The sequence below is a fragment of the Coregonus lavaretus genome (assembly GCF_964263955.1).
Source record: "Coregonus lavaretus genome assembly, chromosome: 12".
In the NCBI taxonomy this organism is placed as follows: Eukaryota; Metazoa; Chordata; class Actinopteri; order Salmoniformes; family Salmonidae; genus Coregonus; species Coregonus lavaretus.
The window spans coordinates 44,896,900-44,915,948 of record NC_139999.1 but is presented as its reverse complement, the minus strand read 5'-3'; the positions used below and the strand labels follow the sequence as shown (position 1 = coordinate 44,915,948).

Sequence of the window (19,049 nt, the reverse complement as noted above, 5' to 3'; positions counted from 1 at the left end):
ATACTTTTTCACTCATTGAACAACTACATAATTGCAGAGATGTCTATGATTCCACATAAAGCCTGCATACATTATTTAAAGAAGTATATATGAGTGCTGCTTGTAATGTTCTATTATCTATTCAACTCATGCATATATACAGTATTTTACAGAATCAAAATGGTTGATAATATCTAATCTTTGTGATATACATTGTTATGTGTGTAATAAGTGCTTATGTCAATTCTTGCCATGTATAATGCATTAAACCTGTCCTGTGGGCTTTCTCACAGGGCTTTTCATATCTTTCCATGCATCAAACTGTTTCATAATATATCAGCATGTACCCAACTGCAGGTGCACCATTTTTGCAGGGTATATAATCTACAGCCTAAATATGATGCCATCACCCCAACATGACACATGATTAGGCAACCTACTGATGAATATTACTCTGTAGGCTATTCATAAATAAATCCCACCGTGTCTCCTCCCTCTGATATGAAAGCTGTACTTGTCCTGGTTCACACCCAGCTACAAACATTCTCTCTTCTGTAGCATTGGCAATAGTTTGTGTGTGTGTGTGTGTGTGTGTGTGTGGCAGTCTGGAGTGGGTTCGTGTGCCACCTGTCACTCTGGCACCTTTCACTCAATGCATTACAATATACTGTGAGTGATTATTCAGTGTTGTGTGAATATCTGGTAGTTGGTTGTATCTACAATTCTAATTCTGTAGCATTCTAATTCTAGAACACACATGTTTTATAAGGCTCACACTTCTAAAACACTGGACACAGTAAACTAAAGCCTGATGAAGAAGAGTTTCGGAGCAGTGCAGCCCTGTAATAGATTAATAGAGGGTGCTAGCGCTTTCTCTCTTACCTCACCATCCACTGCTGTTGTGGTTGCTGCTGCTGTGTACCTAGTATACAATTGCAGTTATTTCTGCAGTGTGAGCGGTCATGAGGGGTCACATCCTATCTATCTGAGACATATGATTATCTCTACCTTAGGTTTGTAAGGTTGTGTTCAGATTGTTGTGTGCCAACATTTACTTGAGATAAAGTATATACCATATTCGGTGCATGTAGACTTTGCGGCCAACTAATTTTTCATGTACACACATTCAATCAATGTGAATTTCCTCACCACAATGATGATGACAGACAAAGGGCATCAAAGGAGGGGTATTCATTCGGTATGATCTGACAGGATATATGCATGCATAGTCTGACTGCAACTGCATACAGTCTGCTGTATTCTCTAACATGTTTAGTCCATGTCACACAAGTCTACACTAGGTTCAGGGTTCAAATTAGGAGATTGCTGGGCTGCTGGCCACACCCATTTGTGCAGCACCAATAGGCACTGAAGCTATTAAAGTCATCCCAACCCACTATTCTTAGGTCAATCTAGCATATGGTTAGGCACAAAAGGTCAATGTAAAGTTAGAAGCCAGTTTAGGATATACAGTGGGGAGAACAAGTATTTGATAACCTGCAAAATCGGCAGTGTTTCCTACTTACAAAGCATGTAGAGGTCTGTAATTTTTTATCATAGGTACACTTCAACTGTGAGAGACGGAATCTAAAACAAAAATCCAGAAAATCACATTGTATGATTTTTAAGTAATTAATTTGCATTTTATTGCATGACATAAGTATTTGATACATCAGAAAAGCAGAACTTAATATTTGGTACAGAAACCTTTGTTTGCAATTACAGAGATCATATGTTTCCTGTAGGTCTTGACCAGGTTTGCACACACTGCAGCAGGGATTTTGGCCCACTCCTCCATACAGACCTTCTCCAGATCCTTCAGGTTTCGGGGCTGTCGCTGGGCAATACGGACTTTCAGCTCCCTCCAAAGATGTTCTATTGGGTTCAGGTCTAGAGACTGGCTAGGCCACTCCAGGACCTTGAGATGATTCTTACGGAGCCACTCCTTAGTTGCCCTGTGTTTCAGGTCGTTGTCATGCTGGAAGACCCAGCCACGATCTTCAATGCTCTTACTGAGGGAAGGAGGTTGTTGGCCAAGATGTCGCGATACATGGCCCCATCCATCCTCCCCTTAATACGGTGCAGTCGTCCTGTCCCCTTTGCAGAAAAGCATCCCCAAAGAATGATGTTTCCACCTCCATGCTTCACGGTTGGGATGGTGTTCTTGGGGTTGTACTCAACCTTCTTCTTCCTCCAAACACGGCGAGTGGAGCTCTATTTTTGTCTCATCAGACCACATGACCTTCTCCCATTCCTCCTCTGGATCATCCAGATGGTCATTGGCAAACTTCAGACGGGCCTGGACATGCGCTGGCTTGAGCAGGGGGACCTTGCGTGCGCTGCAGGATTTTAATCCATGACGGCGTAGTGTGTTACTAATGGTTTTCTTTGAGAGTGTGGTCCCATCTCTCTTCAGGTCATTGACCAGGTCCTGCCGTGTACTTCTGGGCTGATCCCTCACCTTCCTCATGATCATTGATGCCCCACGAGGTGAGATCTTGCATGGAGCCCCAGACCGAGGGTGATTGACCGTCATCTTGAACTTCTTCCATTTTCTAATAATTGCGCCAACAGTTGTTGCCTTCTCACTAAGCTGCTTGCCTATTGTCCTGTAGCCCATCCCAGCCTTGTGCAGGTTTACAATTTTATCCCTGATGTCCTTACACAGCTCTCTGGTCTTGGCCATTGTGGAGAGGTTGGCGTCTGTTTGATTGAGTGTGTGGACAGGTGTCTTTTATACAGGTAACGAGTTCAAACAGGTGCAGTTAATACAGGTAATGAGTGGAGGGCTTCTTAAAGAAAAACTAACAGGTCTGTGAGAGCTGGAATTCTTACTGGTTGGTAGGTGATCAAATACTTATGTCATGCAATAAAATGCAAATTAATTACTTAAAAATCATACAATGTGATTTTCTGGATTTTTGTTTTAGATTCCGTCTCTCACAGTTGAAGCGTACCTATGATAAAAATTACAGACCTCTACATGCTTTGTAAGTAGGAAAACCTGCAAAATCGGCAGTGTATCAAATACTTGTTCTCCCCACTGTAGTTCAATGGAGATTTTAGCAGCCTCAGAATGTCCCTGCTCTTCCGGAAAGAAGGCGGTGCTAGGTTAGTCTTGGATACCCTCTGACCTAATTTAGCCTCATTGCCGCTGGATGCCTAGATGAATGCACCTGATACAGCGCTGGACCTTTTGTCAGTCAATGGCTGCCAGGGTATTGATAGCCACACTTAGCAGATTAGCGACACAGCCAACCAGCTAATGCAGTGAGTGATGCGCTCACCATGGTGCTATTCACAGGGATCGTATCATTGTTATCATCACCTGTTTACTGTATAAAGATCATGAGCTGCAGTGCCAGAACCAACATGATCTTACGAACTCACTGGAGTGAACTGCAGGTAACATGATCAGGAGACGATGGTTAGCTGTGCAGGGGTTGGGTGAGAGAGCCTGTGTAGCGTTATATGTCACTAATGCTCTATATATGTATATATGTCAGTCGTTGTGGCTGAGAGAGCTGAGGGGCTTTCAGAGGAGAGGGATCATGGGCCAGTAATCATATCTATTAGATATGTGATTCTATATGATCCCCATATAGGCAGCGGTTAACACGGAGGGTTAAGGGAGGGTGAAGAGGTTTGGTTTGTGTGGTGACATGAATTGTCTGCTCTTAACAGGTCCTATCGGTTCGTTATGGTAAAAGACGGGTATATACAGTGCCTAGTGAAAGTCTACACACCCCTTGCAGTTTTCACATTTTGCTGCCTTATTATTAAATCTAAAATGGGATCAAATTAGATTTGTATTTCTACTTATTTGCACAACCTGCTCCACATTCTCAAAGTGAAAGAAAATGTATAGACGTTTGTATTAATAAAAAAATCAAATAATGAAGATGTCTTAATGTTGTGAAACCCTCTGTATTTAAGTATATACTAATATACATTTATGTATGTATATATATATATATATCGGTTTCCTACTAATTAGGGAGCATAGCCAGGGTCAACCAGGTCTCAGCATGCTTTGTCTGTCCCTGACAGTCATCTGAATATCATGAGCATCTGGACTTAGAGGGGGACACTGAGTATTCCTGTGTCATTGAGATAGAGAACAGAACCCTTAACAATGTGCTTACTGCTTTAATATTCAGCTACTTGACTTGTATAATAAATATTGCTTTCATACATAATTGACAAAAAAGCCTATTTCCTGTATGAGCATAAGAAGATAAAACAGACACTGATTTGGATCATGGAAAACATCATAAGCAAAAGACAAAGAGTTTTCACTCACTCATCCCTGTCGCACCGGCTGGTGCATATTGCAGAAGCAAAGGCTCTGCACTTGTGTCTGGCCATCTTTTCCACCGTGCCCCACCCCAAAGATATATAAAGAGTTTGATATGAGCTTGAACATTTGAGTCAGGACAGCATAGGACGTGCCACGTTACTCGGTGTCCACATCACTAAGGACTTAACATGGTCCAAACACACCAACACAGTCGTGAAGAGGGCACAACAACGCCTCTTCCCCCTCAGGAGGCTGAAAAGATTTGGCATGGGCCCTCAGACCCTCAAAAAGTTATACAGCTGCACCATTGCGAGCATCTTGACTGGCTGCATCACCGCTTGGTATGGCAACTGCTTGGCATCCGACCGCAAGGCGCTACAGAGGGAAATCTGTATGGCCCAGTACATCACTGGACCTCTATACCAGGCGGTGTCAGAAGAAGGCCCTAAATATTGTCAAAGATTCCAGCCACCCAAGTCATCGACTGTTCTCTCTGTTACCGCACGGCAAGCGTTACCGATGCACCAAGTCTGGAACCAACAGGACCCTGAACAGCTTCTACCCCCAAGCCATAAGAGTGCTAAATAGTTAAATAGTTAACCAAATAGCTACCCGGACTATCTGTATTGACCCTTTTGTGACTCATCACATACGCTGCTGCTACTGTTTACTTTACTGTCACTTTATTCCTAGTTACATGTACATATTACGTCAATGACCTTGTACACCTGCACATCGACTCGGTACTGGTACCCTTGTATATAGCCAAGTTATCGTATCTATATACTTATTACTTTTATTATTACGTGTTTTACTTTTCTATTGTTTCTCTATTTTCTTTCTCTCTGCATTGTTGGGAAGGGCCCGTAAGGAAGCATTTCACTGTTAGTCCACACCTGCTGTTTACAAAGCATGTGACGAATAACATTTGATTTGATTTTGATTTAAACACAGCAGGTACAATCTCAATTTTGTTAATTTAATTTAATTTTTCATGCACGGCTCAAAACACAAACAACATCCACAGATATCATACAACATATTACCTCCATCATATTACAGGTACAGCGCAAACAATTTGTTCAACATATTACAGCAGGTAGAGTGGGCCCAGTCCATGGTGGGGGTGCAGAGCTCAATTGGTAGAGCATGGCGCTTGTAACGCCAGGGTAGTGGGTTCGATCCCCGGGACCACCCATACGTAAAAATGTATGCACACATGACTGTAAGTCGCTTTGGATAAAAGCGTCTGCTAAATGGCATATTATTATTTATTATAACATAGACCTCAGCACTCAGTGGTACAAAAGTAATATCTTTGAACACAGACCGTGGAACCCAGAACTCTGTGGTGTAGAGCTGGGACACAGTGCAGCAGAAGGGAGATGTCAGAAGCTAGGGCTGTGGTGAGGAACCTTCAGGCCCCAGAGTAGGAACCCCAGCATGAGGAAGAAAGAGAGAGCCAGGAGGAGCAGTAGCACCAGCACCCAGCGACAGTAAGACAGCCAGGAAGCTAGGGGATGCTGCTCTGACAGAACCACTGGCCTGGAGGGAAACAAGCAGATTCAAATCATGACCTCAGTAAATGTACATGCTATGGCCAGATTTATCATCATTATCCCACATCATCATTATCCCACAGTTATCCCATTATCCCACGTCATCATTATCACTATTACATTTTACATTTACATTTTACATTTTAGACATTTAGCAGACACTCTTATCCAGAGCGACTTACAGTTAGTGAGTGCATACATTTTGGCCCCCCATGGGAAACGAACCCACAACCCTGGCGTTGCAAGCGCCATGCTCTACCAACTGAGCTGCAGGGGACTATTGCCTTCAACATACACACTTTCTAGCATGGCCAGATAATGACAACCATCTGCTATATCAGATTACTAATATGAAGTTGTAAGTCATCTTAGTACATTTTAGTACGATTTAATAGCAACTTAATAACATCTTAATAATGTTAAGTAATCTTAATACTCACGGTTCTGAGGTGCAGACTGATTCGGCCATAGAGAGCTCACTGGGCTCGGCTGTGCCAGCTATTGACCCTGCTCTTGACCCCGTTGCTGACTCCACCCCTGAACCCTCGGCTTCGGCCTCCTCTGAACTGGCCTCACGCTCCAGGATGGCAGACCTCCGCCTGTGATGTAGCGTCATCTGTAGGGAACTGACACACACAGACACAGGCAGCCACACAGCATTAGAGGAAGGGAAAGCCCTGCATCAGCCACACCTGAACCTTGCTCAGGTCCTTATTCAAATCTCAATGAGACAATGGTGAACCAGTTGATGGGGCTATCTGGTGTGAGGGGCTACCTCGCTCTCGTCCTCCAGGCTCTGGGAGCTCTGTGTGGAGCTCTGTCTAATGAGGAGGGTGGCGTGGGGGGATGGGCTTGCCAGGGGGGACATCATCTCAGAGGGCCTTTAAAAGGAGAGAAACAGTTACATTTCCACTTTCATCAGTTAGATCCACATTTACTTTGTGTTTTATAAGACTAAAGTCCTCACAAGGTAACGGAATGTAATACACAAGAAACAATGCTGCCGTTGCAGAGGTCAACATAGTTCTGATGCTATGAACACAAGGCGCAGCACATTGATAATCCACAAGATCAGCAGACACCATGCACACACAATGTGTTCTCTACAGCAGTTCTTATTCATCAGCAGTTAGTCATCATAGGTTTATACTGCAGTCTGTGCACTTGCGTCTAAGCCTGTGTGGTGCACATACTTATGAAAGCCAAGGCTCGCCTTCACTTTGACTAGTGACTAGCATGGCCATCTAGCGATTAGTGACGAACAACCGTGCAAATGACAGGGCAGGTTTTACTGTACCTGCTGGCTTGGTTCACACTGCCTCCTTCTGGCCCCTGGCTGTCAGTGTCAGCACCGGCCCTGCAACCCTCCTGGAACTTGGCTTCTAGGTCACTGAGCTAAGAAAGGGAAAATGAGAGGTGGAGATGGAAGAGGAGGGAGAAAAGACAGGACAGAATAAGAGTTATGTATACAATGGTCACAGGGCGACAATGGGAGTAAGTCTTATATTGTTATTGTTTCTAACCTGGGACCCCGTTGGGATTAGTGTTACGCTGACTCTTCGCCGAGTGAGGGTCTAAGAAAGATGGGGAAAGAAGGAGAGAAAAAGAAGTGAAACATTTGAAAAAAAAATTAAAAGCATCTGGCCTGCCCCCACTGATATTTTCATTCATTTAACTGAGATATTTGAGGGCAGAATATGTGAAGACAGGACAGAAAAACACATTGAATTGAAGTGTCTGTTACCTGTAGGGAGTCTCGTCTGACAAACCGATTCCTGACGTCTCCTTCCTCTGAAAGCCAACAGTCAGAACACAGCCTTTCCATATGTGAACTATCTTGTTACACTGTACAGTTTGATTAAACTGTTCCCTATTATGATAATCATATAAGAATCAATACTTCAAATAATAGATTGATTCAGAAAATAGTGCAGTGGGCTTAAATGTACTTTCACATGTCCACAACAAAGTAACCCCCCAACAAATCAATTATCTGTTGTCTGTGTCATAGTTCCTCCGTGCCACAGAGGGGCAGCACTTGCCTGAGTCGCTGTGAATCCTGCGGTGGAGCAGCTTCCTGGTCTCCAGCAGCTCGGCGCTCTCCACGGCATGTCGACGCTTCAGGTGTTCCACATGAACCTCCATCATTTCCACAGAACAACACACACGCGCTTCCTGACCCAGCAGAGACATCGATGAATCAACCAACCAACCAATAAACCAATCAATCAATCAATTAAACTATTTGTATAACACTTTTATACAAAGTAATTTTTCATTGAGCATTAATCAAAACCTGGACTTATACCCCAAAAGAGCAAGCCTAGGGCGTCAGACAGTGTCGCTGTCGTGATGACATCACTTCCTCACCTGGTGCACGGACCCCAGCATCTCAGCAGCAGCGATAATGTCACTCACGCCGTCCAGCACTGTGTCCAGACTGGCCTCGATACAACTCAACATCTCTGACCGCTCAGCGTCTACACACCTACCTCTCAGAGACTGGGAGAGAGGGAGTGAGAGAGGGGGGAAGGAGAGGAGTGAGGGAGGGAGGAGAGAAGAGAGGAGGGGAAGAGAGGATTAGAGGAGAACGAGAGAGATAAGGTTTAAACAGACCATCAACTACTGTACAAGAGTCAAGCAGCCAGGTCAAACACGTGCACAAATACACAGCCGCAGGAAGTAGGGGTGCTGAGGGTGCTGCAGCACACCCTGAAAAATCGGAATTAAAAATATATATTAATACAATTGATTTTTTGTCCTATATTAGCAGACCGATATAGACGTCTGTAGCGCAGGCAAACCATTTTTTCAGCATCTCAGCTAGTTGTATAATTAAGAACAGTATCTTGCAGGGTTCAATAGTTGGAAATGTAAGTGTTGTTGCCGTGTCCCTTTCTCTGCAATCCTCATTCTAATGGAATCCAGAAATAACAAAACCTTGTCCTCAAACATTTACATCAAAAGGTGCAAAGTTATGGGAAAAGACCCAAAACATCCACATCAAATTAAATATTTTTCTTGATCAAATAACATGGAAAACAACCATCCTTACAAACCACTTAATGTAAATGTACATTACTGTATTGTACATAGGCTGGTCATCTAGGTTTATACCTGTAGACCTTCCATCACCATGAAGAAAAACAATGCACAATACAGTAATTGAGTACATTGAGTCATCAAGTGGTTTGTGATGATGTGATAATGTGGCTGAGTGGTAGAGCATGGTGCTTGCAACGCTAGGGTTGTGGGTTTGATTCCCACGGGGGACCAATACGAAAAAGTATGAAAATGTATGCACTCACTACTGTAAGTTGTGAGTTGGCGCAGCATCCCCAAACTACTTCCCGCTGCTATGCATACATACCTACCTGCAGAGTGTCTCTGGCACGCTCCAGTTCCAGGTTGAGGTTCTCCTGGGCAACAGTTCTGTCGTGTTCCTCAGCCTGCAGTCTCTGGGCCAGGGTGTACTGGTCACAACGGAACGCCAGAGCCAGCTGGGTAAACGCACTCTATAGGGGACAGAACAGTGTGTGTGTGATGTGTGGAGTGTGTATGTCTAAGTGCACTAATCACAAAGAATTCTCACCTCTACCTCCTCTTCAGTCATCTCTGTACCACTAAGGGCAGGAGAGAGATGGTATTGAGGAAAGGGAAAGAAAGGGGGAATATAATCGTGAGGTTGTAAATATCGAAAAAGTGTTAAAAGTGTGTCTGAGTATCAACTGACGTGCTGAGGCCCAGTCTTTCCAGTATAGGAAGGTTCTCCCAGGAGACAGCCAGCTGGTCCTCTGGACTGGGCTCTGAGGAGAAGAGAGGACAGGGTGTTCACAGCTTTGCTAGCATACAACAACAGAGAGAGGAAATTGAAGTATTGCCATGTCCTGCTGCTGGTAACAATGCAGCTCAGGCAGCCAATCGGATTCCTTACCTTGGTCAGACTCCGAGCTGTCCCCCAGTATGCCAGCATACTCACAGGGAGTGGCCTCCTTAGCAGGGGGCTGGGAGAGGGACAACACACAAATCAGTCAACAAGCTCTTGGCCAGGCTGTTATTGTAGATGAGAACAAGTTCTCAACAGACTGGTTAAAGCTCCAATGCAGTCTTTGTAATGTTATTTTTAAATCATCACTGCACGTCTAATAAATCACTGTGTGTGTTTACTTAATAAAAATAACTTCAAAATATACAGTACCAGTCAAAAGTTTGGACACACCTACTCATTCAAGGGATTTTCTTTATTTTTTTTAACTATTTTCTACATTGTAGAATAATAGTGAAGATATCAGAACTATGAAATAACACATTTGGAATCATGTAGTAACCAAAAAACTGTTAAAAAATATTTTAGATTTTAGATTCTTCAAAGTAGCCACCCTTTGCTTTGATGACAGCTTTGCACACTCTTGGCATTCTCTCAACCAGCTTCATGAGGTAGTCACCTGGAATGCTTTTTTAACAGTCTTGAAGGAGTTCCCAAATATGCTGAACACTTGTTGGCTGCTTTTCTTTCACTCTGCGGTCCAACTCATCCCAAACCATCTCAATTGGGTTGGGATCGGGTGATTGTGGAGGCCAGGTCATCTGATGCAGCACTCCATCACTCTCCTTCTTGGTCAAATAGCCCTTACACAGCCTGGAGGTGTATTTTGGGTCATTGTCCTCTTGAAAAACAAATGATAGTATCGCTGCAGAATGCTGTGGTAGCCATGCTGGTTAAGTGTGCCTTGAATTCTAAATAAATCACTGACAGTGCCACCAGCAAAGCAGCCCCACACCATCACACCTCCTCCTCCATGCTTCACGGTGGGAACCACACATGCAGAGATCATCCGTTCAACTACTATGCGTCTCACAAAGACATGGCGGTTGGAACCAAAACTTTGGACTCATCAGACCAAAGGACAGATTTCCACCGGTCTAATGTCCATTGCTTGTGTTTCTTGGCCCAAGCAAGTCTCTTCTTCTTATTGGTGTCCTTTAGTAGTGGTTTATTTGCAGCAATTTGACCATGAAGGCCTGATTCACGCAGTCTCCTCTGAACAGTTGATGTTGAGATGTGTCTGTTACTTGAACACTGTGAAGCATTTATTTGGGCTGCAATCTGAGGTGCAGTTAATTGCCGATTTCTGAGGCTGGTAACTCTAATGAACTTATCCTCTGCAGCAGAGGTAACTCTGGGTCTTCCTTTCCTGTGGCTGTCCTCATGAGAGCCAGTTTCATCATAGTGCTTGATGGTTTTTGCGACTGCACTTGAAGAAACTTTCAAAGTTCTTGAACTTTTCCGTATTGACTGACCTTCATGTCTTAAAGTAATGATGGACTGTCGTTTCTCTTTGCTTATTTGAGCTGTTCTTGCCATAATATGGACTTGGTCTTTTACCAAATAGGGCTATCTTCTGTATCCCGCCCCAACCTTGTCACAATACAACTGATTGGCTCAAACGCATTAAGAAGGAAAGAAATTCCACAAATTAACTTTTAACAAGGCACACCTGTTAATTTAAATGCATTCCAGGTGACTACCTGTATAGGCTACCTGAACCTGCATGACACGAGCCTTCCTCGCGCTCTATCCCAGTTTGGATAGAAGGTTGTGCGTAAAACCAGTCTGTTAATGCCAAATAATGCTGTCAGTCCACCCTCAAAACACTAGCTTACTAGGGATTGTTTTATTATGCAGTGTACTATCCAGAGGAGGTTGGTGGCACTTTAATTGGGGAGAACAGGCTTGTGGTAATGGCTAGAGCGTAATGAGTGGAATGGTATCAAATACAGCAAACACATGGTTGCCACGCGTTTGATGCCATTCTATTCGCTCCGTTCCAGCCAATATTATGAGCCGTCCTCCCCTCAGCAGCCTCCACTGGTATTATCTAGGGTTTAATCACTATATTCTGTGGTCTTGACTCTCAGAGTTGCAGGATCATGATGAAAATTATATTTTGGCTTGATAGATAGCTAGCTGGCTGTTTGGATTCCAATAATGCAGCTTTTTGTTTAATCTGTTTGGAAGTATTACACCAAAGACTGCATGCTGTGTCCAGAGGTAGCAGAGGAAGTTCAGGGACTGTTCATGGAACGCTCGTAACCACTGCCAAAATGTGGTCGCTTTTCAGCAGCCATGGCATCACAGTGGGTGCTGGGTGCTATACTGAACAACATGTAAAGTGTTTGTCCCATTTTTCATGAGTGGAAATAAAATATTCCAGAAATGTTCCATATGCACAAAAAGCTTATTTCTCTCAAATTTTGTGCACAAATTTGCTTACATCCCTGTTAGTGAGCATTTCTCCTTTGCCAAGATAATCCATCCACCTGGACAGGTGTGGCATATCAAGAAGCTGATTAAAAAGCATGATCATTAAACAGGTGAATCTTGTCTCACGTTGAGGGAGTGTGCAATTGGCATGCTGACAGAGCTGTTGCCAGATAACTGAATGTTCATTTCTCTACCATAAGCTGCCTCCAACGTCTGGTTTTAGAGAATTTGGCAGTACATCCAACCAGCCTCAAAACTGCAGACCACGTTTAACCACGCCAGCCCAGGACCTCCACATCTGGCTTCTTCACCTGCGCCCCTGCCCAGTCATGTGAAATCCATAGATTAGGGCCTAATTCATTTATTTCAATTGACTGACTTCCCTCTATGAAGTGTAACTCAGTAAAATCTTTGAAATTGTTGCGTTTATATTTTTGTTCAGTATTCATTCCTAGCAATGGAGGACCAGTACCAGATAAGCGGCTCCAATGGAGTGACTGACCATTTAGAGAAGCAGGTGTGGTGGGCTGTTGAAAAGCTCCGGGCCTGCTTTATCAGACTGTCGTTGTTTCTCCTTGGCGGTCCCATCGATACCCCCTCCACTGAACCTACATTGCCTTTCCAGCCCAAACTGCCTCAACTTCATCCCAAACCGACTGAGACTTTCAATCTCCATCATTTACATTTTTTGTTTGTTGTTTTACTTTTTATGCGCTTCGAGATCCTTTGAAAAGCGCTATAAAAAATTTAAAATGTAGCCTGTGTATGTAGGCTATACCAAAGACGAGGGACTGTTGATATTGCAACACACAATTCAAACCCCGGTTCACCAGTATTAACGAAATCGCAAACAGCTTTTTTTGCTCAAGGCAAGCCCTCAATAACTGTTGTCTCCGAAACACAATCTGTTTGCATCTCACAAATTATTGGATGTCCAGTATCCAGACAACCTGTCCCCAGAGCTTCCTATAGCCTTCAGTTAATCTCTTTCCGTAAGGTCGGCAATTAAGAAGAATGAGAGGCTCAATTAAATGTTATAGAACTGCTGTATTTGAAGCACAACTCCCTTCTGCAGTTTCCCTGATGTTACTATGGCAATCAATATGTTTTTACCATCCCTGTAACTGTTGCTTCTGCGGAAAGATCGTTTTCTAAACTAAAACTAATAAAGAACTACATAAGATGCAGTAAGCTCTTGGTGTGATATGCGCTTTTGAACGCCTGAGTAAACACCATTCATTTCCTGGCGCAGTCGTAGCCTTGACCACGGCCTTCACTGATACTTTCAGGTTATTTGTTCTTTTTTTACTTTTTCAGTCACATTCCTAAAGCCCATGAAACAGCATTCTACTACATATGGCAATTTAAAAGGTTTATGAATGACTTTTTGGAGGGTTACTGTCAAAATGACATACAGTGAGATACACCCGTCTGACTATGAATCTAGAGCTACAGACTTACAAAGAGCCCTCCTTTGCTTACCCCTGGTTGTGATGTCAGAGCTCCAGTGAAGCTGGAGTCACTCTTTGGTGGTCGGTACCGACTCATTCTGCCTTTCACACGCCCAACTACGAATCAACTTGAATGCCTATAGCCACTTCTATAGAGCTGAAAGGATTGGATAGGTATAAACTATATGGCAATGTCCACCAACAGATTCAGAGGTAATGGTGGGGTTATAACCATACATACATTTAGATCTCCATGGAATGCCAGACAGAACGACAAAAGCCTTGACAGTTCTTACCCTGTGACTCTGCCTCCTGCTGTATTACTCAGAGCAGAGAGGAAGAGGCAGATGTAATCTGATTAAGTGTCATGTCGGCCTCCTGTGCTCTATGGTGGAGAGGTGACAGCCAGGGCACATGGCAGGATCACCAGGGTGGTCAACAAGGGACTGTGCTTACATAATATACATTCTGTAATTGTACACGTTGTTTTGCTCTGACTACACTGTACTAAGGGTCATTTGACCCTTGCTTAACATTGACATTTTAAGACCCCACTAAACCACTCCAAAACAGAACAGCTACTAACAGACATTGAAAATGTCAGCCATGCCCACTTCAAACTCAAATGAAATGTCACTTTTAGCAATAACAAATACCATCCTGCATTAGATTTGTCCATTTTACCCAGCACCCAAGTGGTGTACACTGCTAGCCCAATGCAACTTAACCAGATTCTGACTAGATGGGATAGAGCAAATGTCAGAATTGACTTTTCACATGGAGTTAGAAATAAGAGGTTATGAGCATTACGGTAAATTCTGACTTGACCCAAACTTTTGACATTAGCTGCATCCCATCTAGAGATCAACACTAACCCCACTAAACCCCTTCATCAGCTTTGTGCCATACACTGGCCACTCCCATCATGTTCTGGTATTATCACAAGGTCCAGTAGAACTGGGGCAGACAATATAACTAAGTCGCTCTGGATTAGAGCGTCTGCTAAATGACTAAAATATAAAAATATAATATGCGTTAACACAATCTCATCTGTAGCCCATTTGCCCAGTTTAGAAACAGTTCACAGCAATCTGACATTTAAACATCAATGGATAAAATCTTCAGGCATTGTGCGTTACTTCCATAAACAGGTTAGTGACTTAAGTTTTTAGGATCATATGTCTTTCGATCCCTTGCAGAGGGGATAACCTACACAAATACATCTGGCACAACATAAGAATAACCACAGAGAGAAGATGCGATTTGTCCTTTTATTGGTAGTAAAAGAGTTTGTCCTCTAGTAGAGGCGCTGGGGCTTTCCCATGGTGCTCTTGACGTAGAGGGCCCGGACATTCTGCCAGTTCTTCTTCAGCAGAGACACCAGGAAGTTAACAGCCAGGTGGATGTTGTACACCAGCTCCTCCTCGGACATCTTCACGTGACCCACAGCCACTGCCAGACACAGCACCTGGAATAGAGGACATTGTCACAATGAGACGGGACAGGTTGCTGCATTAAAAATATATATGTGTTGACAAAATGTTGTGTTTCAGAAATCCGAGCAGCTTTGGCTTAACAGACATGTAACAAAGTGCCTAATGAACAAGGCCGCTACCTTAAACAGAGTTCCCAAAGTTGTCTACACATACAACACAACGACTTCAGAGTCTGGATGCACGAATCATGAAAATACAACTACATAACTGCCAAACTGAGCCATACCTTCTTCATCTGGAACTTGATGGTGGACTTGACCTCATCAACCTTGACGTTGAGGTTCTCATTGTGGGTGAGCAGGGAGGGAAACTTGCCAGCCTTGTTGAGCCCAGGCCCCAGGATACGAGGGATCTGCTTGATCAGAGACTCAGAGGCCAGGAAGGCATCGTACTTCTTTGCTGTTGGGGCAGACGAAGAGATGGCGTCAACAGAACTACCAAGACCAGAACGCGAGACTTGGACCCAGTGCCTCAGGACAGGGACAATCGAAGACAGATTTAAATGTAGAAAAACAAGTGCAAGACCTAGACGGCTCATAAGACAAAAACTATCTGGAAGTGACTCAAAGCGCCACCCACCCAGCTTCTTGACCATTTTCTTGTTCTTGTTGAGCTTCTTGAGGGCCTCGATGTCCATGTGGGGCAGCTCTGCAGCCTTGGCCTCGTCACAATGCTGCTGGTCTCCCAGGATGCACACAGAGAACTTGGGCCTGGGGGTGGTCTTCAGTCTACAGGGGTGAATCATAACAGTTCACAAAACTATATGGCGACCCAGTAACGCTCACACAAACCATGAGGGTCATCACCATCTGGCCATGCTAGAACGGATGATTTCTGACTAGATTAACCCCTAAACCCACCTTTACACCATCCCTTTCCAAACCTAAATACTTACACCGCTAACTTATGCACTTTCTGATCAGTACAGACAAGTCACTTTCACCCTTTCCAACATGGCCATCCAGTGACTCTCCAACTTGGACCCGATTCAAACCCGGAGGGACGACTCATACCAGAGAAGAGCACTCTGGAGTCTTACCAGGACCACACCAACTGGCTTCTCTTCTGGACTCCACCAGCAACACCATTAACTAAAATGGTCGGCTCAAGGGAGGTGCGAAGACCCCCCCGTCTGCCTCCCCTCATGTTTTAAGACCCAGGGTAAGGGTCCGCCCGCTGGTTCCCTCTCCCAGGGCAAGGGAGGGGTTCAGTCGGACTCCCCAAACACTTCTGCACTGCCTGTCCCACACTAGTCCTGCTAGTGGAATTTACTTTGTGTGCGATGTATGAGAGGTCTGCTGCAAAAGTGTGTTTGAGAGATTGTACTTGACTGCATAAGTGTCTTTGAGTGTGCATGAATGGGACTGGGTGTGAGCAAGTAAGTTATGAATGTCCAGATCGAAGGGCCAAACCAGGCCAGTTCACTCAGGACTAGGAGGGGCAGACAGGCAGAAGGATGGGTGATACGGGAAAGGGGCCGAACCTGACGGTGCCAGAGAAACGCTTGTCCTTCTGGGGATCGTAGTTCTTCAAGCTGATCTGGAGTTCTACAGATTCCGTGAACCTTCAAGAAAGGAAGTTGGCACATCACAGGTTCAGGAACAAAGCAAGAGATCATCAACGCGAGATTTAACAAAATGGGTAATGACAAAAAATGCAGTATATCAAATTATTGGAAAGACCAATGTGCAATAACATGTCTTTTTAGCAGTCAGAACAGATCAGCTGCCAAGGGACCGCTATTGACTAGAGAAAGGAAAGGTTCTTACTTGCGTGGCTTGGCCAGAGATCCCGCCTGGACCTCCTTGACCACCTCATAGAGCATATCCCTGGACACCTTGCTGTAATCAAACACTAAATGTTAGTCAGTGTCAATGACAGTGTACAAAATTATACATAGCCCTAAGAATTCATGAATGTGCATCCCTGTACCACATTCAGCTAGCTGACTTAACTGACTTGATGCCATAGCAAGTTCTCGCCAGCAGTCGACATTACAAACGGGTAAAAGCCAGTAAAGAGTGGAAATCACAAAACTATTGCAATTTTAACAATTACCAGTCATGTACGGCACAATTTAGTTAAGTTCGGAACAAAAAGGATTACGATTTAATGTTAGATGGATGTGGATGTATGTAGCTCACATTCTAGCGTTAGCATGCAAGCTAGTAGCACTATAGTAGAGGTGGAGAATTCACAAATTCCTCATAAAATGAAGTTGAAAGTGAACGCAGTCACACTGCAGAGCTAGAGAAAAGATTTAACGGATCACTGATGATAATATAGCATATCTGACTTCTTGTTATTCTTTATTTGCTATACTTTTCTCTCACCTCATTTTGACTGTATTGCTCACACGCGACAGATTGCTGAAAAGAAGGATAAAGGGCAGTCCGTCGCCGTTTATAGACGTGGTTCGGTGACGTAAATTCTGCGCTGCCGCTCCGGACATATTTGTAGTTTTTCCCCTGTGAATAATCTCTAGCCTATTTTCTGCAATGAATATGTGGATTTGGACATTTATGTCACTGGCATTGGTAATAACAATATTCATCCCTGTAAATAGTATTGGTTCTTGCAGTTTCAAAGACCAAAATGAACAAATCAAAGTCCTCAGGCATGATGTGGCATTGGAGGTACAGTGAGACATAATCATGAATTTATGCTGAACTCTGACCTGCCTTGCCCAAGTGATCTGTCCATTTATAAGACAAAGTAGAGATCAGTGGCTGCTACTCTGGTAATACTGATGCTCTTGCGCTACAGCGACAAGGGGATTGACGAGAGACTTGAGTTAACACATAAGACATAAATCGATCATAAATCATAACACCCCACAATTGTCACAATGCCTGTAAACTAAGTGCTTATTTGCTAACTTTTACAGTCTCACATTCCTATCCCCATTCAAACACAGTGGGGGCTAACAGTCCGAGTTCCAAACAAATGTCAGGTTAGGTTTCCCAGGGAATGGGGAGGGTTTGGCCGGAGCAAGGAGTCTGGGTAACCAGGCAACCATCGGGTGCGCTCCACTCTGCTCTGTATGTAGGCTGGATACCCCGGCCTGAGCCTGTCCTTGAAAAACAATAGTTGGAGGGTCAGTGAGGTCTCTGGGGTGTCATTGTTCAGACACATCTGCTGAACGCATTGATCTGGCATAGCTCACTGGGTTCACATGCAGTTCACACACAAACACACACACACACACACCTCAACAAAGGAAACACTCTAAGGAAGGAAACCAGGGGCGACAGGCTGCCTCCTGACAGTCGGTATACAGACCTGACCCGTTCTGTTGTAGATTATTGATTTTCTTTATTTCGCTCACACACACACACTAACACTTACACTTGTAAACAGATGGACACATGCACTCTCTCTCCTTTGCACAAATATTATTTACCCCCCCGCCCCCCATCTCTCGCTCTCACACACACATACAGTGCCATGAAAAAGTATTTGCCCCCTTTCTAATTTTCTCTACTTTTGCATATTCATGATACTGAATGTTATCAGATCTTCAACCAAAACCTAATATTAGATAAAGGAAACATAAGTTAACAAATAACACAACAATTACATATTTATTTCATTTATTTCATAAACAAAGTTATGCAACACCCAATTCCCCTGTGTGAAAAAGTAATTGCCCCCTTACACTCAATAACTGGTTGTGCCACCTTTAGCTGCAATGACTCCAACCAAATGCTTCCTGTAGTTGTTGATCAGTCTCTCACGTCGCTGTGGAGGAATTTTGGCCCACTCTTCCATGCAGAACTGCTTTAACTCAGTGACGTGTGGGTTTTCAAGCATGAACTGCTCGTTTCAAGTCCTGCCACAACATCTCAATTGGGATTAGGTCTGGACTTTGACTAGGCCATTCCAAAACTTCCAATTTGTTGCTTTTTAGCAATTTTCATGTAGACTTGATTGTGTGTTTTGGATCATTGTCTTGCTGTATGACCCAGCTGCACTTCAGCTTCAGCTCACAGACGGATG

General features: G+C 43.9%; 1 protein-coding gene across 1 annotated transcript; it reads right to left on the bottom strand.

Annotated features, from left to right (window-relative positions):
• Positions 1-14,811: 14,811 nt before the first annotated feature.
• LOC311138018 (large ribosomal subunit protein uL1) lies at positions 14,812-17,446 on the bottom strand. Its single transcript, XM_084172667.1, has 6 exons — positions 17,384-17,446; positions 16,820-16,891; positions 16,534-16,614; positions 15,630-15,778; positions 15,277-15,449; positions 14,812-15,022 (listed from the first exon to the last, which is right to left on the bottom strand). Exons 1-6 carry the CDS (start codon positions 17,386-17,388, stop codon positions 14,852-14,854), a joined length of 651 nt encoding a protein of 216 aa, XP_084028793.1. The 5' UTR covers positions 17,389-17,446; the 3' UTR covers positions 14,812-14,851.
• Positions 17,447-19,049: the final 1,603 nt, after the last annotated feature.